Source organism: Diospyros lotus, chromosome 3 (genome assembly GCF_014633365.1).
Source record: "Diospyros lotus cultivar Yz01 chromosome 3, ASM1463336v1, whole genome shotgun sequence".
NCBI classification, from domain to species: domain Eukaryota; kingdom Viridiplantae; phylum Streptophyta; class Magnoliopsida; order Ericales; family Ebenaceae; genus Diospyros; species Diospyros lotus.
In genome coordinates this window covers 28,947,423-28,974,961 of record NC_068340.1, presented here as the reverse complement: position 1 = coordinate 28,974,961, position 27,539 = coordinate 28,947,423, and the positions used below count along the sequence as shown (strand labels likewise).

Here is a 27,539-nt window from a genome sequence, read left to right as displayed (position 1 = left end):
TAGTATTAGTGTTATTTTTGAGTAACTTAACATTTACCATATTTATAAATTATAAAAAAAATCTATTAACAAAAACATATGAAGCGTTCTTGCATAGCTGTCCTTCCCAAAATCACAGGGATAAGAATCCAAGAAAACACTGGATCTTTAGTTCTCCACAAAATTGTGGTGGCTGAAATCCTTATCCTCATCCTTGAACGTCTAAAAGATTCAATCTCTCGTCTCTCTCTTCAAATTTAGCAAATAAGTTGGAATATAGATAAATGAACTCAAGACAGAAATGTCAATGCAAACTTAGTCGCGTTTATTAGACGACATACCATGATCACGCGTAGTTTCTGATTCAGCCAAAAAAGAAAAAGAAAAGAAAAAAAAATCCCCTGTAATACCAGCACCAACGGCCGAACTGGACCTAAGAGGGAATCTATTAAATAAATCCGCGAATCTCCATCATGATCATTTTGAGCTCTTAGAACAGGCTTCCTCAACTTGTCAGCCATAATGAAAAAGATTAATAAATCATTCATCACAGAGGTAGAGATTTAACTGAATTTATTTATCCTCTCTGTAATGAATAATTTCTACAAGAACTGTTCGTGCATGTAACTCAAACATTACTAAAAAACCAAATATATTTCATGCAAAATCCAAGCCAGCTTATGTGCGTATGGGTGTGTAATTGTATAGACCAGTATGGCATGGATCCCTCTACAGAATTGTCATGGCACGGATCCCTCTACAGTATTGTCATGGACAATTCCTACTGAAACAAAACTCCAAAGGGGGGCGGGGAGGTCTACAGAAGGAAAACTACAAGCTTCTCGTTAACCATCTTTCCATGACTCTTGAGAAGAATACCTATATAGTATATACCCATGAATTCAAAAATTTTCAGCTGGGACGTTACATTTCTAAGGTAATGGAGCTGCAGGCTAAAGCAAAGAACCATGATATTCTTGCCAGCCAAAATTGGGTTGTAGAAATGTCCACTCTCAGCTTCTGTATCTGATTTGTTTGATGAATTGTACTTTTTCCTTACTGTTTGTCTTTTGCAGAATTGAAATTAAAGCATGAAGTAGAAATGAACTACTCGGAGTCATCTGTTAACAAGTCGAAGGAGAACGGTCTGAACTTGTAGCCATCACCATGATAAAACTTGTTCTGGAATTCCACCCAATGGAGACGCAAGGCATGAAGGAAGGCACTAAGGGTCTCCATCATTAGTAGTATGAAGGCTGTTGCAAAGGCAAAAACTGCGAGTCCCACCAGCCGGATGATGATATTGTCATACCTGCAGTTCAATACAACAACAACAACATATCCAACCTTTATCATACCTGCAGTTCAATATGGTACAGAAAATTTGAACAACATTATGTAGATTGCAGCAAGTGCAATGGAAAAAAGCACTCTGGATTAGAGTTTGAAACTTCAAGTCCTGAGAGTGTCAACCAGTTATTCCAGATCTGAAATTTCACATTAGATAACTGGTGGTGATGAAAAGACAATCGTCGATAAATGATTGGCAAGCTAGAATTCATGTGGTCGACCCCATCTAGTGGGATTTAAGGTTTGATGTGATGACGATATAATTGCTGGTGAAAGAACAAAGACTTGATTAAAGAACTCTCCAACTAATAGTAGAAAGTATATATTGTTTCAACACCAAATTTAGCAGCTGCAAATTGCTAATTTTGGTTGATGTTACTTGGAAAGGCAAGGATTTCCATGTTATTAAACAGAATCTGAATACAAATATAGTTTTTTTTGTAGAATAACCCAGGCCTTGGACTGTTACCAGCAGGACTCCTAATACTAAATACATATATATATTTGATTTAACCCTAAATCATAGTCAAATTCATTTTTTTTTTTTCCTGCACCAGTATGATATCCTAAGAAAGCTTTGACTAATTTCAGATGACATAGAACCACTGATAGTTAAGGCTCTGAATGATTTACTACTGCAAATAACAGTAAAAAAATAACTAGTAATAAACCTCAAAAACTTTTTAAGCACCATCTCATCTAAAACTTTAAAGTTGCGTTCTCTTTACTGTTTTCAAGTCATTTTTAGTTTTCAGTTTTCTAAAATAATGAAAATGCGTTATCTTTGCTGTTTTTAAAAATGTATTTTTGAAAAAAAAAAAAAATTGTAAAGAAAACTCAAACCAACAAAAAGTTGTTTTGAGTGTTTTCATGTAAAACAAACTCTAAACTCAAAATACATTTATTTATTTATATTTTATTATTATAATGAAAAAAAATATTACAAAATTCATTAACTTTAAAATGTATATATTTTTTTAATAATATATTAACATTAAATATTTATAATTTACTTAATAGTCAAATTTATTGAATAAATATCATTAAAAAAAAATTTTCAAAATTTCAAAGAGAACGCGTTTTCTAATTTTCTGTTTTGAAAAATAGTTTTTCAAAATGACAAAGAGAACGCGTTTTCAATTTTTTAAAAACAGACTATCAAAACAGAAAACTGAAAATGAATTCAAAACTCAAAACTGAAAATTGAAAAGCAAAGAGAACGCAGCCTAAACTGTTAGATAGAGAGTTAACTTTATATTTCATATTATTATTTTCTCTCAACACTCTTCCTTGCATGTTGCCAGGCTTCATTGCATAATTGGTCCAAATATATGCAACAATTTAAATATTGGTAGCAATGAGGTTTGGACATGAGACTTTTGTCTACTCTAATACTATATTAAATTGTTAACCACCATTTTATTTAAAAACTTAACTTCATCGTTTATAATATTATTGGACCGTCCAGGCCCAATCTCAGCCCCTTCCTCCAGACCCAATCTCGGCCTTTCCCTCGGCCCCTTCCCTTAGACCCAATCTCGACCCTTCTCTTGGGCCCAATCTGATCTCCCTTTTGGACCCAGCTTTAGCCCAGCGCCAGCCTGCCACGGCATCATTGCAAACCCACTGGATATCCGCACAACCATCTCAAATCCCATTCTCATTAAAGGCGGATCTCATCCACATTAATGAGGGTCCTGTCGCTACCATGCTACCACCTGGGAGCCCCCACTGGCGTCAGATAGCCAGTCCCATCACCTGCAAACATACGTCTCATGCATGTAGGAGGACATCTCCTCATCCTATATCAACCAGCTCTCTTCAGAGTCAAGGTATGTTCTCACCTTTGACCTACTGATACACTATCTCATCTTACTTTCTTACTCACTCGACCGTCGGAGTGCTTACAGGTGCTAGCCGCCCCTCGGACGGATCCGTCGCTGAAGCCCGCGCCCCGCCTCCAATTGTCCCCCTTTTGGTCAGGAAGGAACAATTATTTTTACTCTCAACAAAAGCTAACTGCAAATATTGATGGCATCTGAATAGAAGACGCTTCAGAAACCAAATAGTCTCTTGTTGTCTAATCAACTCATCCAACTTTCAACCAAGTTCCATGGTTCTGTTTCAATAGCCACTATATATTCAGCCCTTTCATGTTCTATATCCATTCAGTGCCTCTACTATTACAATTGACTATTCTCTTTGCTTCAACACGATGGCACTGGTAAAATGTCAATAAAACCTTTCTGCTTATTTCAATGGACTCTAGGTTTTATGGAAGATCACTATGAACCATTCAAACCAATTGTTCAGCTCTAAAATTACGGTTTAGTGTAAAAAACTTGGGTCCAGAAAGCAAACAAATTCCATATTTTCAGCAGTCTCTACACCCTCATCTTCATTTAGATCATTAGCAAACACTCTTTTACTCTCTCAGTCTCACTTGTCTGCTTCCTGCGCCTTCTTTTGCCTTCCCTACAAATGCATTTATTGATCTTTCAAACATGCCGAAACCATCTTACACAGAAAAATTGCATCATTAAGGCTTTGTTTGTTTGGAAGTAAAACATTTTACATTGAAAAACATTTTACACAAAACATTAGTTTTTATCTTATTCTCTGGTGTTTGTTTGCATTGTAAAATATTTTCAAAAATGTTATATAAATGTAAATATATATATTTGTAAAGATGTTTTGACAAAAGACAAAAAGTATTTTGTTAGTTTTGCTGTAAATGAGAAAATGACTTACAGATTTTGAATTGGTAAGTTGTTTTACATAATTTGGCGTAAAATACTTTCATTATAAAAATATTTTCAATCCTTTTTTGTTAATCAAACACCAAAAAATAAGATATTGTTTTCTAGAAAAAAAATTTACACCTAAACAAATGGCACCTAAGTACCAAGGCTGTAATACCCAGGAAATTAGTAAGGGTATAAATAGTATTTAATGAAGGGTATAATAGGATTTATCGAAAAAATAAGGGTATAGGACGCACTACCGTAGCTTTGGATGACCGAATTAGTTGGAGGGAGTACCCCGGACCCTAGACGATTAAGGAAAATGGTATAGTATCGACGAGTGATTTAAGTTATGATTTTTAGTTATGAACAAAATTAGATCGGAAACAGTTTTCGGTACAACTGTCGACCGGGTTGAGAAAACCGAATCGACGTAGGAGACATCCAGAAGGTCAACAGAGCATGTCAAGGACTAGTATTTAATGTGTAGAACAACCCTTAAGCAATTTCGGGTTAAATCAAATGGATTTAAGGTCAATTTGACCAGTCGGGCCTACGTGCAATTTTCTAAATTTGCCTGATGGAGGTCAAAACGGTAATGTTTTTGGAAGTTTCAAGAATCAAATGAAGAGTACAAGACTTATGGGGCTTAGTGGTGTATTTGGATAGTTCGGGGGCTCAAGGAAAAGGGCAGAAATGTTAATTGAAGAATTTGGGGGGCTGAAGTGCAAATTATGAAAATTGCACAGTGTGAACGCAAGAGCAAAAAACGGCCGCCGCAATCCGTCGCACATGGGGGTTGTTTCCGGTGATGGGACAGTCGAGGCGAACCTGGGGAAGGTCGCATACGGCCAAGGGATGCTTGGGGGCCAAGCCTTGGCCTCTGATTGGATGAAAAACGGTCGGAAATCGTCTATAAATACCTAGGTTTTGGCCGAAACTTCACATTCAAATTGCTCGCGATTGGGAGTGAGTTGAAGGGAGTGGTTAAGGGGCTTTTGCTCCTTGCATCAAGTAGAAGAGTTCTGGAGCATTTGGAGGATTTTCATCAAGGTTTAGAGGTTGTTCGAAGCTCGCCAGAAAATCCGAAGCGGTCTGTTTTGTCGGACCTGCAACCGGCCGTTTGGGCCGTTTTTCGGTGGCCTTTCGGCCTGAAACCGGTACCACTCGGATCGACATTGAGAAGGGCTCCGAGAGGGTATGCTCAGATCCGGGATCGGAACAATCGCCGATGTCAGAGATTTGGGGAAGACGATCGGTGCGTGGCTGCACGCGCCATCCTTCACGCGCAGCCACACGCAAGGCGCGTGTGAAAGGAGTATTCTGGTATTTTTCTTCCAGTATTTTTCTTTAATTATTTTAGGAATTATTGTGTTGAAATATTTTGTAAAATATCTGAGGAGATAAATATTTTTGAATTATCAAGGTGAAAAATGGGAGAAAAATAGAGGAAATTATCGAAAAATTGAGGAAAATGGATTTTAATGTTTCCTTAATTAAATATGGTGTTTAGGAGGTGTTGTGGCTCGAGGTTGAGTGTAAGTTCAAAGGTTTGTGATTTGACACACAAATCGAGGCAGTGCACGAAGATCAAGGCGATCCGAACACGTTCGAGGTGAGTGGTTTGACTCGAGTTTTACCCTTGTTTTGGATATGTCTTGGTGTGAGTGTAGTGAGTTCAGGTGAACGAGTGACACGGTAGGGCACTCGAGACCAGAACTCGGGATGCTATGCTTATGCATTTTTTTTATTCATGTATATATGGCATTATTTGCATATTGATCATGTGGTATATTGCATCAACTGTTTTTACTTGCAAAAAAGTCAGTGCATAGCGTGTGATTTTCATATCATCGGGGCATTGATTTTCGTATCGTTGTTGGGTCCATATGGGACGGGATGGGGTATACTTGAGAATGGGACAAGGTTAATCCAGGTGAACGAGTGACACGGTAGGGCACTCGAGAGATTAAGTATGTTGCGACAAGGTCAACCCCAAAGATGTGTGGAATGGATTTTTCACGGGTGGTTGAGTATGTCAGGGAAATTTCTCAAGTTAGACGTGTTTGCATGATGTTGTTTTGTCTGTGTATGCCATGCTCGTATGTTTTTCATGCATTATGTAAACTGTTTCATGCCGTCACTTAGATGTTTTGTCATCTAACTTGGGTTACGCCCCTGGAACGTTTAATGTTCCAGCCAGGGACTGCTGCGAGGGCAAAGACATGGCCGGTTGAAGGTCAATAGTGCTTAAATTGATGGTTGTTGTAATCTTTTGGGGTTTTAGTATGTATTTCAGCTTGCGTATGAATAGTTGTGCGATAACGTTGTTATCATTTGGGTTATCTGTATTACGTATTTTGTTACGGAAATACTACGTAAGAACCACGGTGTTTGATGTTAATGTATCCGCTGCATTATGATATGTCTCGTTTGGTTGTTAAGATTATTGATCTTGTTAAGTTAAACGGGCAAGACTGGGGTTTTCGGGATCCTGTATGTGCATGTGAAGGTTGTTCATGAAGCACCGCGCGTGATGATGTTATTAAAAAAAAAAGATTCCCGAAAATACCCTTACTGTGACATGCCCGGTGAGGCGGGGTGTTACAAAGGCACAAGGCTCTCCGCTTTGCAAGAGTTGGGAGCAGATCACCTTTGTATGCAACACAATGGTGCAACTTTATCGTTGTTATTAAGGCTCGCCCCTCTAATGCACAGAAATGCCTAAACAGTATCGTTTTAGTGTTTTCAAAATATTTCTTGGACCGAAACATCAAGAAACACCAAAAAAACATTTATGAGCCGTTTTTGTAATTTTAGAAACGTTTTGGGGCCATTTCACAATATTAGAAAAATATTGGAAACGGTATCACGCGTCTAACTGAAACTTTTACCCTAAATCTCCTTTCCTTTTTCATTTTGCAAAAACCTGAAAACAAAAGCTTTACCGCCACTGCTGTCATCCTTCCGTCTTCTCGATCTTGTCCGTTGTCTGTTGTGCCGACTGCTGCTATTGTCCTTCCATCTTCTCGTTCTCGTCCGTCGCTTTGTCTGCCACCATTTTCCTTCCATCTTCTCATTCTCGTTTTTTGTTCTGTTGTTCCATTGTCGGCATAGTCTTTCCATCGTGCATCAGAGGTTCCATCCAGCTTCGACCAGTGACTGCTCTTCGATCGGTGACCAGCAACTGACAACAACGACCGGCAACCATCTCTCCTCTGTGTGTATTTATTTCTATGAATGTATTATGTATGTATATATATTATGTGAATGTATGTATATAGTTTTGACTGTTAATGTATGTATATATATATATAGCTGTGATTCTATGAATGTATGTATGTATATATATAACCGTGTAAGTATATTTACGAATTTATGCATGTCTGTGAGTAATTTGATGCATTATGTTTGATTATTTTCTTTCTTTGAATTTATTGTTTGTTTTTAATTATTAAGTTATAGTTCATGGATGATAGAACTTATATTTATGTTTATTTGAATCTATGATGGAATTTATGTTTATTTTTAGAGTGAATAATTATTTTTTTTATAATTTTCTATATTAAAAATTATATTTACAAAAGACCTCTATATTTTTTTATTTATGCATTTTCCTCGCATTTCCGTTTCTTACTTTTTTTTTTAAAATATTGTTTTTCTGTTTTCATTTCGTATTGTATCCGTTTTCTATTTCCGTTTCCGTGCAATCTAGGCTCACCCTTTTATAAAATTGATTAAATTGTCGACAAAATAATATAAGGCTTAGATTTATTATGAAATTGACCTGACCAACAATAAAATAATATAAGGCCTGGCCAGGTATAGCCAGCATGACAAGCTACACGGAAGCTAAGTAAATATAGGGTTGAGTGACGCCCCACCCTGCAGTAGTTTCACTGATGAACATTGATGTGAGACAATGCAGTACAGTAACAGGAGCCAATAAAAAGATGCATAAATAGAAAGATGCATATGGTAATGGCAGACGAAATTGCAGTAGAAAAGCATCCAAAGGCTAAAGCTTGAACAACAAACTTACCCCCAGGCAAGGAGGAGGACTTTCTCATAGAAGACAGTTGACAACTCAGAATGCGCCAAGCTGTAAAAGCAATATCAGATATCAAGCACACGATATCCAATAAAGAAAACAAAAATGAGTTTATGAATGGGAGAAAAGAATATATGTACCTTAAAGCCCAAAGGCGGAGATATGATGCAGTATTGGAAACAGCACCAAGAATAAACTCGATAGAATGTATCATTTGATGGACAAAGACCTCACTAAAATCGAATTCATCATGATGTAACCTTTCAGGGTTAGGTTCCATGTCATGATCCATATCTGATGTTCCAAGGATCCTATACGTACGCCCCTGAAATCTCTATATTGCCACAGAAAAAGTACTTAGTTACTAATTCTATAAAGCACCCCAAGCAACATAGCTCCCATTTATATCTGACAAATAAGGGCTCAATAATGTGAAAAAGGAAAATGGCAAGATTGCTGATTAAAATTAGTGATTTGCTAGTTGTCCAGGAACTTTGAAATCCCATCGAGACTTGGAACACCGTTGAATGGAATCATGATAAGGGTAAAATGTACCCAATCTACATGCCACGCAATCTATGTTTGAATAAAGGAGGGACAACAGGGATCTATTCGACTATGGAAAATTTTTATATAGAAAGCTTCACAAGAGTTTCTAACTAAGATTGCAGAAGGATATAAGCGGCCTTCACCAATCCTATGCTGACGCTATTACAAGAGCTTAAAAATGGAATTCTTGCTTCCAATTTCATTGGATGATAAAGTTCACAGAAGTAAGTGGAATAGATCACAATGATGAATTTGTCTATATTACTGTATTACACTAGCAAAAAACAAATTTGACAAACAGGCCCACCATAAGCCTATCCATTAACACAGCAGCCAGAGGTAAAAACCAACACAGCAAACCTGCCTATGCTGAAGTTACCACTGATAAAAACCCATAATTATGACTGTTTTAGTAGAAATAAAATGGATGGGCATATAACATAGAGAGCAATAATACAAACTTGAAGGAATATTTGCAGGATGTTAAATTCATTTATTTGGTCATAGAAGAAGAACCCTCTAGACAGGCATTCATTAAGGAAATACATGTCCTGACCCCATTTCTTTGTATTCCCTCTCTACCTCTATCAAGAATTAGAATAAACTAGTCTTGAGACAAAGGACAAGATACTCAACACCACTATTCTTGAGCAACTTGGAGTTGGGTCATGTTTTTGCATGATTAATTACAGACATGAAAATAACAGGAAAATTTAAATTTAAATTATTTAATTGTCAACTGCCCCTAGCAGAATTAGGATTGACCATGAATTGAGGCCATTCAAGTTGATTTTGAATGAGTTGAAAAGGTTTTTTTCCCATTGAGTAATTTTCTGTGCAATAAATTGCTAATGACATTGATCTCTTATTTTTTTTTATCATTTATGCTTTGTGCATATATACACGCACACACTATCAATTATTCAATAATCAATTCAAACCAATGTTTGTCATCTTAACTGTTGCTTTAACTTGTACTTATGATATTAGAATCCTAATCCCATATTCAATATGGGATCATGGTTCCATCAATTAATGGTATTCCATGTTGGGAGTTCATGGAAGGCCGAGGTGTCGAGCTGATGGAAGGCCGAGCTACCGAGCTACTAAGCTCGTTATCAGCTGATTTATCCTCTGTGATTTATCTTGATTTATATTGTTGTTATATCTTATCTTTCCTTTTTATTAGATTTGTTTGTATTTAAGGTTGTAATCTAGTACTATAAAATAGGAATCTAATCTCTAAAATTTAGGAGAATTCTTAAGATCCACCATGTATATATCTGTGGCATTCTCAAGGGAATAATTGACGGTGCATTATTCTTCCAAAAGAAGATTTCTTCATGGTATCAGAGCCTTCTCTTCGATCCTAAAGCAGCCTCTATTCTATTTTTCCGTCCACACCTTGCTTCATCAATCAGTTTTATTTGTTTCTTCCATCTATACCCTGTTTCATCAATGGCAGATACTCAACCTAATCCCACTCTAACTGAGGCTTCTGCCATAAGTTCTCCGATCAATCCGTATGTTCCGCCTTCGAGTTCTGCAACAAATCTTTCCAGCAACTCAATTGATCATCTTCCTATACAAATTATTCACCATAAGTTGAATGGGAGTAACTTTAGGGAATAGTTTCAGTCAGTTATGCTGATTATCAAGGGAAAAGGTAAGGCTGGTTACTTAACAGGCTCTACTCCTTCTCCACCGAGCACAGCAGCCACATATGGTACCTGAGAAGCCGAGAATTCCACCATAATGGCATGGCCGATCAATTTGATGGAGCCTAGAATAGGAAGAACTTACCTATTCTATAAAACCGCAAAAGAGATATGGGATTCGGTCCAAGACATGTACTCAGATTTGGAGAACTCATCTCAATGCTTTGAGATTAGATCTGCCATTAGGACCACACGACAAGGTAATCTAAATGTTACGGATTACTTTAATGTTTTAGTTGAACTTTAGCATGAAATGAATCTGTTTTACACCATTAATTGGGAATGTTCTGCGGATAGTACAAAATATAGTAAGATGATTGAGAAGGATCGGGTGTTTGATTTCCTACATGGCCTTAACCATGATTTGGATGAAGTAAGAGGCAGAATCTTGGGTACAAAACCTCTGCCTTCACTTTGAGAAGTTTTTGTTGAGGTTTGGAAGGAGGAAAGCCGAAGAAAGGTAATGCTAAATCAGCAAGGTGAGTCCCCTTTAACTCACCAAAATTCTGCTTTAGCAAGTTTTAAACAAGAAGAGAGTCAACCAAGGAATCTAGGAAGGGAGAAGCAGTGGTGTGACCATTGTAAAAGGCCGTATCATACCAAGAAACATGTTGGAAAATTCATGGGAAACCAGCTAACTAGAAGCAAAGAGGAAAAAAGGAGAGTGGAGGGACTGCCTACATAGTTGATGCACCAAAAGAAGCAGGAAGCAGTACCAACCTTAACCTATCAGAGGAGCAGATTCAGACCTTGTATAAGCTGCTGAATCAAGGTATATCCTCTCCAAGTCTTCCTATGGCAGCTACTGCTTTACAAGGTAATTCCCATTACTCTCTAAGTTCTAGCAAACTCTCTAAGAATACATGGATAGTAGATATGGGTGCTTCTAAACATATGGCATGTTTAGTCTGTTCAATGACAGAATACACCCCTTGTGACAACTCTATAAACATTTCAATGGTTGATGGTACCACCTCTCCAGCCAAAGGACATGGAACAATTTGCATTTTTGGTTTAAAACTTAAATCAGTTTTACATATTCTTGGTTTAAGATGCAATTTACTATCAGTCCATAAGATTACTCAAGATATGAATTGTTGTGTGACCTTCTTTCCTTCATATTGCTTATTTCAGGACCAAGTATTGGGGAGGACGATTGGCAATGCTAAAGCTAAGGATGGGCTTTATTATTTGACAGAGGATAGTATTTTTTCTTCTACAAATAAGGTTGTCTTGACGGCCACAACCAATGCCAAAATTTTGTTGTGGCATAATCGTTTAGGTCACCCAAGTTTTCCTTATCTTAAATTCTTGTATCCGCATTTTTTTATCAATAAAAATCAAACTTTCTCATGTGAACAGTGTACCATTGCCAAACAGTCTCATTCTTCTCATCCAATTCAATCCTATAAGCCATCTAAACCATTCCATTTAGTTCATAGTGATATTTAGGGACCATCTAAAACCCCTAATATTTCTGATTCTAAGTGGTTTATAACCTTTATTGATGATCATTCTAGGGCATGGTGGGTGTACCTTATGAGAGAAAAATCTGAAGCTTGCAACATTTTTAAGAAATTTCACAAACTAATCTTAAATATGTTTCAAACTTCCATCCAAATTCTTCGTACTAATAATGGTCGAGAATATTTCTCTCATGACTTTACCAATTATCTATCCGAACATGGCATTTTACATCAAAACTCTTGTCCATACACACCACAACAAAATGGTGTGGCGGAAAGAAAAAACCGCCATCTTCTAGAAATGGATCATGCTATGATGTTCACCATCCATGTCCCACATTTCTATTGGGGGGAAGCAATCCTTATAGCTGCTTATTTGATCAATAGACTTCCCTCAAATACTCTAAAATTTCAGACCCCTCTTGTTGTCATTTGTTCTCTCTACCCAACTGTTAGCCACTTACCTCTTCCTCCAAAAAATTTCGGCTGCACTATGTATGTTCACAATAATCAGCTTAACCGTACAAAGTTGGACCCCAAGGCCCTTAAATGTATCTTTATTGGGTACTTTCCCTCCCAAAAAGGTTACAAATGCTATAACCCTCTCAAAAGACAAGTATTGGTCTCCACAGATGTCACATTCTATGAAGACCAATCATTTTACCCCTCACCAGTTTCAGTTGCTGCATCTCCATCCCTCTCGGATCCTGCTCCTATTTCCTTTCCTTCCCTTGATGCTCCTCTTCCCTTATGCTCTCAAGGGGGAGAATTTCTGGCCTCTCCACCTGTTAGGCCTTCAAGCTCTGATAGTATAAGGGCAGATCCTTCAAGCTCTTCTCCTATTTCTCCTAATCCATCTTCTTAGCCATCCTCTCAGCCAGAAACTACAGTTGAAGCTCATGTTCCAACTCCATATTCAGCTGCTAAAAATCCTCTGCAAGTGTATTCTAGACGTTCAAAGGCCCATCCTGAGGGACAACAAAACCAATCATCACTTGCAGATGCTAGTCTATCAGAAAACAACATTGAGAATGAGTCTACCAGCGGTGATGATTTGGATTGGACTATGCCTATTGCTCTAAGGAAAGGGGTAAGATCTTGTGTCAAGTATCCTATGTCTAATCACTTGACTTATGCTAAGTTATTCCCTCAGTACAAGGGATTTGTTGCAAGTATTGACAGCATTGTCGTTCCAAGGAATATTCAAGAGGCTACGAGTCCTAAGTGGAAAGTTGCAGCTATGGAGGAGATGAGTGCCTTGGTGAAAAAAAACACATAGGAGATTGTTAAACTACCTTCAAACAAAAGGGTGGTTGGTTGTAGATGGGTTTTCACAGTAAAGCATAATGCAGATGGAAGTGTTGAAACATACAAGGCAAGATTGGTTGCACAAGGGTTTACTCAAACATATGGGATTGACTATGAGGAGACTTTTGCTCCTGTGGCCAAACTTAACTCAATTTGGGTATTAATTTCTCTTGTTGTTAATCTTGATTGGCCTCTACTTCAATTTGATATTAAAATGTTTTTTTGAATGGTGACTTGGATGAGGAGATATATATGAGAATACCCCCAGGATTTGAACAGGAAATTGGCAGTGGAAATGTGTGCAAATTAAAGAAATCTCTATATGAATTAAAGCAGTCTCCAAGGGCTTGGTTTAAGAAATTTAGCATGACTCTCAATCGTTTGGGATATAAGCAAGGGCAAGCTGACTACATCCTGTTTATAAAGTCTACAGTAGAAGGTAAAAATGCCATATTAATTGTTTATGTTGATGACATTATTGTGACAAGTGATGACTTACAGGAAATTGAAAATTTGAAGAAGCAATTAAAAACTGAATTTGAAGTGAAAGACCTAAGAGTCATGAGATACTTCCTGGGAATGGAGGTGGCTCGGAGTAAAGAAGGGTTATTCATCTCTCAAAGGAAGTACAAACTTGATTTGTTAAAGGAAACTGGGATGTTAGCATGCAGACTGGTTGGTACTCCTCTAGAAAAGGGTTGGAATGTTGAAGAAAAAGAAGACACTCCTGTTGAAAAAGAAAGGTACCAAAGGTTGGTTGGTAGTCTAATTTATTTGTCACTTACAAGGCCAGACATAGCCTATGCAGTAAGTGTCATAAGTCAATACATGCATTCTCCGACTCAAAAACATATGAATGCAGTGTTTCATGTTCTAAGATACCTCAAGGGAACAACTGGGAAATGGCTGATGTTCAGGAAAACTAATGAAAGAAGAATTGAATGTTTTGTGGATGCTGATTGGGCTGGTTCACGTGAGGATAACAGGTCAACTTCAAGTTATTGCACCAAGTTATGGGGTAATGTGATTACTTAGAGGAGCAAAAAGCAATCCGTAGTGGCTCGAAGCAGCGTCGAGGTCGAATTTCGTGCTATTGCTCGAGGGATATGTGAAGTTATTTGACTGGAAAGGGTGATGGAAGACTTGGGAATAACCTTATCTCAACCAACAGAAGTTTATAGTGATAGCAAATCTGCTATCAATATTGTGAAGAATCCGGTTTAGCATGACCGGATGAAACATGTAAGAATTGACAGGAGTTTTATAAAGAGGGAATTGAAGAAGGAGGAATCAGCTTATTCTACATTTCAACTACTAATCAAGTGGCTGATATTTTCACAAAAACTGTTGCAAGGCCAGGGTTCGAGTTACTAATTGGCAAGCTGGGAACGACTTGTATCTATTCCTCAGCTTGAGAGGGGGAGTGTTGGGAGTTGATGGAAGGCCGAGCTGTCGAGCTAATGAGGCTGAGCTGCCGAGCTGATGGAAGGCCGAGTTGTTGAGCTGATTGAAGGTCGAGCTGCTGAGCTACTAAACTCGTTATCGACTGATTTATCCTCTGTGATTTATCTTGATTTATATTGTTGTTATATCTTATCTTTCCTTTTTATTAGATTTGTTTGTATTTAAGGTTGTTGTAATCTAGTCATACAAAGTAGGAATCTAATCTCTAAAATTTAGGAGAATTCTTAGGATCTACTATGTGTATATCTGTGGCATTCTCATGGCAATAATTGACGGTGCATTATTCTTCCAAAAGAAGATTTCTTCATTCCATATTTTCATTTTAGAACAATTCAGTTTACCATCCAAATGTGCTGGAACTGGATCCATGTAATACCATTATGTTCCTAGATTTAATGCCATGCAAACTAAATGAGGCGTTTGAGGATGCAGTCCTGTTTAAAAAACAACCCTATTTCATCACAAATGGTTAGGGATCCTAGACATGTCTTGTGATAAATATACAAGATTAGACCTTCAGAACACACCTGCTGCTCCAACTCAAAAAACAAGAAGGATCCAGTTTCCCACATGAATGTTCCAGGGTAATAAAAGATGTTTATGAGAAATAGGTAGCACTTCTCCAAGTATAAATATGAACTATCAAAGCATAATTGCAGAAAGAAAATTATATTCAGGAAAGATATTCAATGGGTCCAGTAACTAAAGGAATAGAGAAGTAAGTGGTTGACAGTACCTCAGAATGACGTTTCTTCAAAATAAATGGTTTTGGAAAAAGCATCCATGGAACTGCAATAACTGCCAAAAGCAACAAAATAACCTGCAAAGTTTTACCACGCATGAACAAATAGTACTTGAAAGCAAATGAGTTGAGCTCTCACATCAAGCAGAATAAAAATATTTCATGCCTGAAGTACTGTCTGGCCCCAAAATAACTTATTCTCGCCAAGATCTTCAAAAGGACTCAGAAACATGTAAATCATTACATGATAAAGATCAGCTTGAGATCCAGAGCACCACTTGATGACAATCAGAAGCGACAGATACCCAAAAAGGCTGTTCAGGAAGATCATCTGTGGCACAAACTGATGCCTAACAACAAAGCAAAAGGTAAGTTCCAGGTTAATCTACTTAACCTTAGATGCTGAACACTAATAGAAAGAGGAACCAACTTCATACCTAATATCAAGTGAATTGCCAAAGAAGTGAGCATTGAAATAGCTTAATATAATGCCTAGGTTCATTTGGGTGACACCCAGCAAAATAGACATCTTCATTTTGAGAGAGTTCAAGAAAGGAAGCTCTGAACGACTTCCACGCCAGCTGGGATCGACACCAAATGGATATGGATCACGGAATTTGACTAAACCAGTAGACTTTGCATCACTATCAAAGAAAACAGTTCTTGTCAAGTACTGCACAGCTAAACATTACATTTAGCACAAAAAGAAGAAATGGAAGGCAAGAAGAGACATTGAGGCAGAGAGAGGAAATAAAGGGGGGAAAAAGGTTCTCTTCTAAAATAGCATAAAATGATTAAAAGTCTCAGCCAGTTAAAATGATGGTTAATTGGAGAGAGAAAAGACTGTATACTTGAGAATGGTTGCTTGTACCATGTCATGCCCATGCTTCTCATTGAAAAAGATGGTAAATTTCATGTACAAATTAACAGTGATTGGATCAGAATGCAGAACATGTAGTACAAATCTGATAGATATTGTACCCTAGTTCTCTTGGCAAATAATCCATTAGTACTTAATACAGAACGTAACTACGCCAGGCTAATTATTATATCAGAGTTGGCAGCATAACTAGATACAAGAGGCACAAATGAAATTTAAATTTGAAAAATTAAATTGCTGCCTATAGACCAGGACAACAGTTGGATCTCGTGATTTAAGACAGTAATATCAATGAGCTAAAATCAAGCAATTAGGCATCTCACTACAATCTAAAATAAGCTCTTTATTGTGATGTCATGTAACAGGGACCAAGGACCAGCAACACCTTCACAAGTGATGCATACAAACAAAGGATTAAATGGGTCTCCTTCATGTAACTATGAAATCCACCAATTACACCCCTTCAAGCAAAGTACCAACACATTCTTGTCTCCCTTCTTCTCTTAACTTAGATGCTCTCCACTAAGTAGCACCACAACCACAATCCTTGGTACACTCAACCCATAACAAATAATGCTAAAAGAATGATCACAATACCCCTGCAACTGTACCATGAATAAAATGCTTGATTTAAAAGAAAACGAAATAAGTCCATATCGCTAGAATACTTTGCATAAAAATGGATCTGCATTGATTATTATAGTTGCTAACCCTAACGTGTTCTTAACCCAAACTGATCTGCCAGCCTAGTAAACATGTTGGTCCATCCAATCTACCACATTCTAAAGCAAATCATGTATGCAATTGTATGCAGCTGACCTGATATAGACTACGTGATTCTCCACCAATTCTATACATTTCAACATAATCTCTTGACCAATTTACACAATATAAGAATTTTCATGCCAAAGTCTATATATCAACAGCATAAAAAAGGAAAAGAAAGATCATTCAAGGGGGGCAAAAGTAGTTGTGAAAATGTAATCAGGCATTATCTCTCCACAGTCATAAAGCCTAGACTTTATGCTGACAGAGACGGCACTGAAGCTTATCATGCTAGGAAACACTAAAAAGAAAAAAATAAAATATTTGTTCAAGTTGGAGGTTTACAAAGAAGAAAATAAACACAAAAACCAGAAATACCTGCATGTAGCATCTTGACATTTGTAAGCTGATCCACCAAATATATGATAAGGAACAGAAAAGAACTCGTTGTAAATTAGCCCGCAATAAATTGAAAACAGCGACATCAAAAGGAGCACATAGCGGCCACCAAATAGCATCTCCATAAAACTTCCAAGTTTCTGACAGGAAGCAGATAGTCAAGTTACAAAATATGATTAAAACACAAGACCTCTCTCTAATTATCCAGACGACACGGCAAAACTGATATATATTCAAGTAATGAAGTACAAAAATAAAAAATACATGTTGTATGTATCCTTCTGACAAGCTATGATACACAAATCATCCTCAAGTTCTCATGAACAACATAGGGCCACAAGTTCTGCTAGTCATGTTTTATGTTGCTGTAGAAATGGTTTTACGATCCACGGGGTGAAAAGAGCCTTTTCAAGAATTCAGTCCAAAGTTGATTTTCATTTTTTTTTGGCTGCATAGTCCAAAGGAGATTACATGAAACCCTAAGAGATGGAAATTGAGGGGTTGTTTAGTTGTAGAAAATGATTTCCAGTTTTCTATAAAATCTCTAGTTTTCATTTTCCATAGAAAAATTGAAAAAATATGTTCAAATGTTAGAAGTACAGGAAATTAATTTCCAATCTAGAAAATTGGCGCATATGTTTGAGAGAGAGAGAGAGAGAGAGGGAGAGAGATAATATGGAGAAATTTGTGGAGAACCACGTTTTTCAAATCTTCAAATTAATAAGGAAAACTTATAGTTCTATTCAAATTTGGAAAACCACGTTTTCCTAATCTCATATTTTTTCTTTGGAAAAATTTTATATTTGAACAAGTTTTTCTAATTTTCCATTTTCTGTGGAATAATTTTCCAGAAAACTGGGTTGTTTTCCACAATTAAACAGCCCTGAAAGTCATTGTTGAAAGAGAAAATTATTTATCCACTTTCCCAAGTGAAAATAATTATATTGAGGGAAGATGGAAGAAAAGTGGTCAAGAGGTCTGCGCATTTATGAGTAAGAAATGGTAAAATTGTGAAAAAAAATCTTTGAAGTTGTGGCGATAATTCTTATTTATTGCTTTTTTTATCTACTTTTAAAGTTTGTATTTCTCATGGTTCGCCCAAATTTTAAAACATTATATAATTTTGTATAGAAATCTAATTTTTATTTTTTGATCATACTTTTAATTAGTATATATTTTATTAATCAAAAAAATATATTCAGGTTGACCCCAGCCCAACCATTGACCCTTAACCCTCTCCCTTTTCCAGTTTGACACCTGGTCTAGTTTTTTAAACATTGCTTGATATTATTAACATTATAACATAATATAATATTATTTTTAAATGTACTTAAAAACTTACTAAAAGAATGAGACTTCTATCTCTCATCCATATAACAGCCTTCGAAAATTTTTCACAATCAAATATATGCTTCTTTTTTTCTTCAAATATCTTAAAAATTAGAACATCTAAGCTTCCAATTTAAACACAGGAGTAAGATTTACATACCTACGCTTGTCATATCTGATGGACACAGTAAGCAAGGGAGAATAGAAGGTCCATGTAATACAAGGACTATCCATCATGCCACTAGTTCCCAAGTAAGAAAAATCCAAATATAAGTTGATTTACAATTTCTATCTTTTGCTGTATCAGGTCATTTAACATTTAATGCAGAGTTCCACAGTGTTGTCCATGCAAAATGTCCAAAAGGCAACAATATTCACATAGGTGTGAATCATCACTGATAGCATGCTTTATTTCTCAGCTTCCAAAAAAAGAGTCTGGAAAGTGAGCATACCTGAGAACTAAGCTTATTTTCACGTGCTATAAGGAATAAAGCTCCCAACAACAAGCATATTCCATGACCCCAGTCCCCAAACATGACAGCAAAAAGAAATGGGAAAGTGATAACAGTGTACACTGCAGGATTTGCTTCCCGATATCTAGCAACACTGCCAAAATATTAACACATTAGTAATCTACCCAATTTTAAAGGTCAATGTGCAGGTTAACTCAGAGGCATAAAGGGCATAGTTTAGCAGAAAAAATAATGTACCCTAAAACATATAGTTGAGTAACAACCTGAGAATCAACTAAAAGATACTAAATATAATTAATCGGAATGATTTATGTTTACACTTAGAACAGCTAGAAATACTTCACTTGTTTTTTAATTCTTAAAAGTTAAAACATGCAATCTGAATAGCTTCTATCAACTGGTTCCTCTCTGCTGTGTAACGTAACGATGACTAGGAGAACCGATGCGAAATTAGGTAGTTTTTTTGTTTCTCTTCTGATAATTACAATATGCACCAACTTAGTGCAACTTAAAGTTAGATAATCTCCAATATAATCCTCATATAAAATCAACATAGCAAAAAATTGTGAACTAAAATGCGTGGTGAATTCAAATGATTATTTTTCTCATTATTCTATATTGGCAGGCATTTAGACAGAATATAAAACAAGAGACTCAACATACAAAAGATATTTTTAATGGAGACCATGCTCTACTATAAGATTTGACTTCCATCAAGGGGAAAACAGAGACGACACATGCCTGAAGAAGAAGGAAGAGGAGGAGATGGTGAAACCACTACACAAAATGTTTCAAAATTCATTCTTCATGATATTTCCCATGGAAACAATCCTTTACTATAAGATTTGACTTCCACCAGAAGAACAAGAGCCAGCATGCCCACGGGGAAGCAACAAAAAAAAACAAAAAAAACATAAGATATCTACAATTTACCCATATGCATCTACAATTTCTTGAAATGCATTTGTAAAACGGTTCGTCCTGAAGTATGTTGGAGGCGATTCAACAGCATCCATTGCATGAAATATTACACCCACTTGAGAACTGCTATCAAATGTTGCCCTTTGCAGTGCTTCCTGAATCTGTACGCAATTATTTTTTTCCACTGTAAAAATTAATGTAACATATAGGTGAAGCATATGGAGATCTTAAGCAAAATACAAAAGCAATGAAAAAGAACAAACTACCTGAGTTTTTGCAAATATTGGACACCAGCCCTCTCCAACAAGACATTTTTTTGTGATGTCAAAATTCAGCATATTCAATGTATCATACACAGCTTTCTCCCTTCTAACCTAGAAGACAAACGATAATCCAATTTTTCATGATGAAATCAAAGACATGGGTAGCCTTCCTGCTTCAGATGTTTAAGGTCATAACCCTTAGTGGAAAATGTAACAAACTTAAGGATTGTCAAGCTTACCATGTTCATCCATTTTGTTAGCTGATTTTCAATAGAGTTAAGCGCCTTATTTCGGTGACGAATTCCAGCATCCAATGTGGATTCCAATTCGGAGAGACGTGACAAAACCTGCCACCAACATGTTCAACTATTAGTCAGGAACTGTTGAAGGGAGATCAACAACTGCAACAAAGGTAGTTAATGCATAATCCACCTCAGCCTATTGTGCAGAAGCTTAGTTGAGTTGGACTGAAGTTAAGGTGTGTTCTAGATATTCAAAAATATATGTCAAGTCAAAATAGAAAACTATTAAGTGGCAAATTGACACAAGTAACAGGAAAAAATAGGAAACAAAATGAGCACTGCCCCATTAATAATGTGTGTTTGATAGTCATAGAGAAGTGTAGAGTCATCCATAACTACGTTTCTGAAGGAGGAAAGAAAGGAAAATAAAGTGACCATGCCTTATTAATAATGTGTGTTTGATTGTCATAGAGAGGTGCAGAGTCATCCATAACTACTTTCTTGAAGGAGGAAAGAAACGAAAATAAAATGAACACTGCCTCATTAATAATACGTGTTTGATTGTCATGGAGGTGTAGAGTCATCCATAACTACTTTCTTGAAGGAAGCATAGCCACTCAAAACATTTGTCCTGCCTCAGTGAAGTGGTAAGCTTGCTCAATCATGATCTGGACATCACAGATTCAACATACATAAAAGCATCCTTGTGGGGCTAAGGCTATGTAGACTGAACCTTCTCCAGGCCCCACAGTTGCTGGTTTTTTGTTTATTGAACATTTTTTTCTTATGCATCTCAGGGAGGTTGAAATTTTGTTTTCTCATGAACTGCTAGTAAACCAAACACTATTTTAGAAACTAATTATTTTATGTTTTGCTTTCTTTCAGTCAGTTTTCTCAAGAATCAATTTCTCAACTCTTCTTCTTGCTAACCAAACAAGTCCATAAGAAGGAAAAATTTTATATGCACATTTTTAGTCACAAGGAACTGTACAGCCTCCACTAAGAAAAGATCAACCTAAATGGAACAAAATATCATTCAACTATCTTTGCTGCAAGCATGTGGCAAAATGAATCAGAAACTTAATAGCATACTTCTCGAGCTAGTTGCCTCTGTTTCGTGATATCTTCAGGTATAGGATAGCAATTTGCACCATATGCTTCACAAATTTTCAATATTTTTGCTTTTGCCTGCTCCCCAGAGAAGAACACTACAAATACCATTTTCTCAACCTGCACAGGCAATAACTGGAGTCAAATTTTTTAATCAGGAGAAAAAGGAAAAAAAGCCAATGTTCTTTGAAGCAATAGAACCCCATAGCACTGAGTGAATAAATCATACCATTAAGAAGAAGAATGTAATCAAGATTTTATAGTCATGAGTCGAAATAAGAAACTAACTAGAAAGAAGATAATAGATGACAATAAAGATAAGGTAGATGATGACCATTTCAGCTGATACAGGATCCAAGATTTGTTCATCAGCTGGTGCCTGATTGAAAAGCATGTTGCCCCTTGTAGCACGAAACAACATCCGCTCAAACCTAAAAACTTTTGATTTACAGATAATGCCACTAATAAATCTTACACCATACTGATTTGATGGGCCGGCTTGCATCCCCTGTAGGATGAATTATGTTTATTAAATGAAACCATGTAAGGTTACCAACCAGAAAATATTTCATGTTTATTGTATATCATGGAAATTAGTATTTAATAAAGCAGAGAAGTTACCTGTTCAAGTAGAGATGTTGTATCTCCATAATCATGATTAGAATACACATGATCCTCCAACTCTCTTTCCTCTGCAGCTGCATGACTCTTACTTGAGACAAGGAAAGCAGTTGCCTGGAATAGCCAATAAGAAGGCATAAGAAAAGCAGCTAATATATGTGGTTTATTTGGCTAATGTGGATTTAAAAATGTGGTGCATACTCCATCAGAAGTAATGAACATGCAACCAAGGAAGAACCAGAGATAACTTCATAGTTTCTGACTTATCAACTAATTTTTAAATCTATTAAAACAATGAGGCTAAACTGCAGATATACGTCCAGATGACATCAGAAACCTCAAAAATCTAAAGGATTCTAGTGCTTCAAGATACAAAGTTGTAGAATTGAGAAAAATGAAGATAATTTTTGGAGGATGCAGTTGACCGTGCAAAGACTCAATATACAAGTTTTAGTATCTAAAACAGAAGAAAAGAAACCAACCGGGATTTATGAAAATATTTTATCACGCAAACAAGCGACTTGATTTCCACTTATACAAATAGCAAACTGAGCAGATTACATATGACATCAGGAAGCATATAATGGTAGGTTGTCACCATTATATGGTAGGTTGTCACCATTATATGGTAGGTTGTCACCACAATCATTACATACTTTAACTGTTAACAAGAGTTAGGTTAAGCAGCAAAAGAAATAATGTTATTGTCCCTAGTATACTTGAGAAAATAGAAGAAGCTATACCTTCTGCAATACCAACTTGAACTCCAGCAGCTCATTGTACATGTGCCGTAGTTTCTCACTATTATTGTTCATTTCAATTAATTCATGTTCATGCTCAGCAAGTCGCATCTAAAATATTAAAAGAAAAAAAGATAATAATATTGCATATTAGATTCATAACTAACCAAAAAATGCAATTAGATTGATAAGAAAACCTTCATTCTCAAGAAATAATTTTTTTTGTTTTGCTGACTTCAAGAAATAGTTATTGATTCTTCACATTTTTGCCATTTCTACAGCATATGGTTATTGCAGGCACTATGAGGGAAAAAACAAGAAATAAGGAAATAAAGAAAGAAAGAGGAAAAAAGCCACGCGAGAGGGCAAGGAAGATGGATGGAATTTACAGAAAAATAAACAAGGAAAGAAAAGGCAAAGATTTCAGAAGATGATGAGTGAAGGAAAGGAATGGACCTCTAATTCTTCCAACTCCATGTCTGGTTGCAAATCAGGATGAGCAGAAGAGATTAGCCCAGCTTTATGTATTTGATCTTTGAAAAAACAAAGCTTTCGTGACATCTCTGCACACCTTTTTACCTATGAAATAACTGCATTTTACATCATTCTACCTAAAACAAACATATTGAAGTACTGGTTTTGCATTAACTACATAAACCAAGGTAATCTAGATGATATTTCACAAAAATCCAGTACCTAAAATTCCGTCGTTAAAGGTTCCACAAATAGAGAAGACAGACTTACTGAGCTCTTTTCTTGTTGTTGTTTCAATTTTTTTCTGTCTCTTTTTTCAAAACAAAAAATAGCAACAAAAGGTATCATCTTGGTGCCTCATTCATTAGTATTTGTTAGGAGAGGAAGAATATTAAAGGTTTCCCACATGATTTTGAAAATCTATTAAGTCTTTCTTTTAATTTTAAAAACTAAAGAGTTGCACTAAAGTTGGGCAAATAATAATATTATCCTTTTATCATATGTGAAACCTGAATCTTGTTTTAGTATTCATGTATTCTTCTGTAGAAAATCCATGGCACTTTTCCCAAAGTAAAGGCAAGCTGGCAATTCCAGAATTGGAATTGTGCCCGCCAAACAAGAAATAGAGACAATCTAAGTCAAGGACAACAGCAAGATACATACTATCCCCGAGTTAAAGGCCATCACAATGGCAAGTGAAGCAGTATACTTCTGTTTCTACTTTACTGGAACAAACAAAGAACTGTGCATAAATTTCTATATAGTAACTCCAGTAGCATAAAGTATCTCACATGTCAATGTGATTTTCCATTTAGATTTTTTTTTTTTTTTGGCTAGAAAGAAAGATTAAGGCTGGAACCACCAAATACAAACAGAACAAGGCCAAACAAGCACAAAGACCTACGGCCAAAAAAAGAGGACTCCGCCAAGACTGCTTCCAACAAGAAAAAATAGTATCAAGCTTAAACTGGAAGAATCTGGCAGAGGCTGGCATGAGCGCAAAGCCATCGTATGGTAGGGGGCCATTTAAATTGTTAAAATCATTCATAATATCTTTCTTAAATCCTTTGATAATGTAGACAATACCAGACTTCTCTCTTTCAAAAGTTGAAGATATGTGAAACTGGAAATAGGATTACAGAAGGAGGCATATATTTTATGAGTGTTTTATGCGGACAACTTTATCTACCATGCACATAACAAAGTGAGAGAAAACATAAGTATCACTTGACTTTAGGTTTTAGTTTTTGGTTCCTGCAATCCATGCAACAGACAATTGATTTATTGCAACCCAAAATTTATAAGAGTTCTAAATGAACATCCTAACAGTAGCAAACAACACTTCTAATAATAAACAATACCTGATTAACAAATGTCCGTTGGAAGGGACTTTTGTCAGCATTTAACTGCCAAGAACAATGAGTAACAGTTAGTGCAACTACTGAGAAGTAGAAAATAAGCAGAAAAAATGTTTATCTTTCATTTGTTTAACCAATAAGCTAACAAGTTTGTGAACAGAAAATAACTATGTAAATAAAAGAAAATCCAAACAATTAATGTATATTTTTGCAATTCAAAAAAATACAACTGGCAGAGTTCCTTTGAAAGGTAAACAAGATTGATTTAAAAAAAAAAAAAATCCAAATTGGCAATCTAGAAAAGATCACACAATCCTAACTACTTAAATCTTCATGCTTTTGTCCATTGAGAAGATTCAAATCAAATTAAGAGGAACCTAACACGAGAAAATGATATGTTGTGTGAATATATAGGAAGGATTGCAATTTTGTGTTCAGGAAAACACAGAAGATGTGACTGGATTTAATAATAAGTGATCAAATAACTCTCAATGCAGAAAGAAAGTCAATATCCGAAGAACCCAGCCTGTTCTGCTGTAAAAGCAAAACCTTCATTCCCTATCAAGTACTCTCCAGAGCTCCTTCACAGTTTTCTTACTGTAAAATTTGGTTATACTATTTATGTATAGAAATGAATAGAAACCTAGAATTCATGTACCCAACCCCACATAGTCAGATAAAGGCTTGGTATGTTGGTGTTGTATTTATGTGACTAAGTCAAGCAACCTATATTGTACAGGAAGGTTGCTTAAAATTATGTGATCTTGAATGTTAAACATACTCAAAATTGTCTCGAACTATGGGCTGAGCAGTGAGCACGGCACATATTCAGACAACATTTGTTAATCACAATGTAAGGCAGACCTACTGAAACAGTAGAGACAACCCTAAGTTTTAACTTGGTTCACAGCTGACATTTTAATGAAAAAATCTCCCAACCTTTAGTCATGTTTTTCTTCTTTGATATGTTCCAAAAACCTTTAGTCATTGTACTGGATACTATAACCAAAACAAAGCAAATCAATACATTACAAGCCAAAAGTGGAAATTGAAATTCCCAATTATTGGAAACAAGAAAAAAGAGATCGACAACACACGTGGTACCATCCTAAGAAACCCTGATAAAGCATTGTTTTCATCGACTCAGTCTACCAGAAAGTTAGATTGACCTTGCTGATATTTTGCCATCTATCCTTGTGGCATTCCAAGAAAAACATCAGATACACTTCTCTCCGAAAAGAATATTTTTGGTGAACATATGGACAATCTGACACAATCTGATATTTGGCCATCCATCATATTTTGACAATTAAGAGATATAGGGAACAAATTTGATGACATAAATAATCAACCTAATGCGCCCCCCCCCCCCCCCCCCCCCCTCCCAAAAAAAAATAGATATGTATACACAAAGAGCTGTGGCTGAAAAGGACAAAGAGAAATACTAGGGCCCACTTTAATTTTTGAAATCATTTTCTAGTTTTCACCTCTAATTTTACAACTAAGTATGTCCTAACATTTTATATTTCAGAAAGCCACAGCATTCATTTTCAGAAAATTTAGAAAACATCAAAAAGGATATTTTCTAATTCATAGTATAAAGTTGAAAATTAGATAATTGAGTTTTCTATTTTATATGGGAAGTTCAACCATTCAATAAAAAAATGAAGTTGGAAAACAGAAAATGTTTTCTACAACTGAACAAGCCTAGCATTTTCAATTAACTTTCCCATTTTCCAGCCACTCTCCCCACCTTACCGTTACTTCCTAAATTACTAATACTTCAATAACAAACTAACATTAAAAATACATACCACTAACACTATAACTCAATTGTAGCATAAGCTATAACCTGTAACCTTGGCAAGGTGTCTATCCCACGCAACCCAGGGAACATTACCTTCCCGCCATTGTGAGATTAGACTCTGTTTGCTACTGTTTGAACGCTCAGAATGTGAAATTCTCTGTTTGGCCCACAGACCACAGCATCGAATTCCTCTACATCCAAGATATTCCAAATTCTACGATATTTACATCCAACAAAAGGACCTAAACATATGAATTTGTCTGAGAACACAACGAATTCAGAACATCCAACCAAAAAGAAAAAAACAGAAGGCAAGGAACGAGCACGAGAATTCCAGATCAGAACCCTGAAATCCAAATTAAATGAATTGGATTGGAGTTAGGGCGCGTACGTCTTTGAATTGGAGAAGGCCGAGTTGGCCTAAGTAACTAATGGCTCGGTGAGCAGACTCGACGGGGATTATGAGCTGAACGAGAGCCATCTTCTCCGAGCGCATGAGATCCATTTCCGGCAAGTTGGCTATGTACTCCATGTTCAATCAATCCCAGCGGCGCCCAAATTGCAGCGAACCAAGTGACAACTATCCAGATCTGACCCCTCTCTCTCTCTCTCTCTCTCTCTCTCTCTCTGGAGTATAAATCAATAAGTCGGTTAGTTCTGATTGCTGGATTTCGAGTTTTCCCCAGGCAGTGAAATTGGAGCAGGGACAAGGGTGCGTCGATTGAAAAATACGCTAACTCTGGTCAAATTGGATCGGACGTTCGGGGAAAAGAAATAAATTGGACG

General features: G+C 36.4%; 1 protein-coding gene across 5 annotated transcripts; it reads right to left on the bottom strand.

Annotated features, from left to right (window-relative positions):
• Positions 1-535: 535 nt before the first annotated feature.
• Positions 536-27,539, bottom strand: LOC127797151 (V-type proton ATPase subunit a1-like). Of its 5 annotated transcripts, none has more exons than XM_052329749.1 (19): positions 27,145-27,293; positions 26,847-26,995; positions 24,950-24,994; positions 23,571-23,704; positions 23,118-23,225; positions 22,375-22,488; positions 22,088-22,261; positions 21,736-21,873; positions 20,641-20,748; positions 20,405-20,512; positions 20,151-20,299; positions 19,197-19,350; positions 17,395-17,555; positions 15,809-16,015; positions 15,538-15,721; positions 15,366-15,449; positions 8,265-8,458; positions 8,116-8,175; positions 536-1,291 (listed from the first exon to the last, which is right to left on the bottom strand). In XM_052329749.1, exons 4-19 carry the CDS (start codon positions 23,673-23,675, stop codon positions 1,087-1,089), a joined length of 2,253 nt encoding a protein of 750 aa, XP_052185709.1. In that variant the 5' UTR covers positions 23,676-23,704; positions 24,950-24,994; positions 26,847-26,995; positions 27,145-27,293; the 3' UTR covers positions 536-1,086. The 5 variants fall into 5 exon arrangements, 4 of the variants coding, with proteins under 4 accessions (XP_052185709.1, XP_052185708.1, XP_052185706.1 ...); XM_052329748.1 differs by having other exon boundaries at positions 23,571-23,693; XR_008022136.1 differs by lacking the exon at positions 26,847-26,995 and adding an exon at positions 7,022-7,291 and having other exon boundaries at positions 1,143-1,291; positions 23,571-23,693; positions 27,145-27,539.

Bases quoted from the DNA above. Each gene is read 5' to 3' on its own strand.
- LOC127797151 (XM_052329746.1), bottom strand. From the start codon at position 27,285: ATGGAGTACATAGCCAACTTGCCGGAAATGGATCTCATGCGCTCGGAG. The intron at 22,489-23,117 runs GTATAGCTTCTT...TGGCTATTCCAG, and splicing joins TCAAGTTGGTATTGCAGAAG to GCAACTGCTTTCCTTGTCTC. The intron at 8,176-8,264 runs GTACATATATTC...TTGCTTTTACAG, and splicing joins CTCCGCCTTTGGGCTTTAAG to CTTGGCGCATTCTGAGTTGT.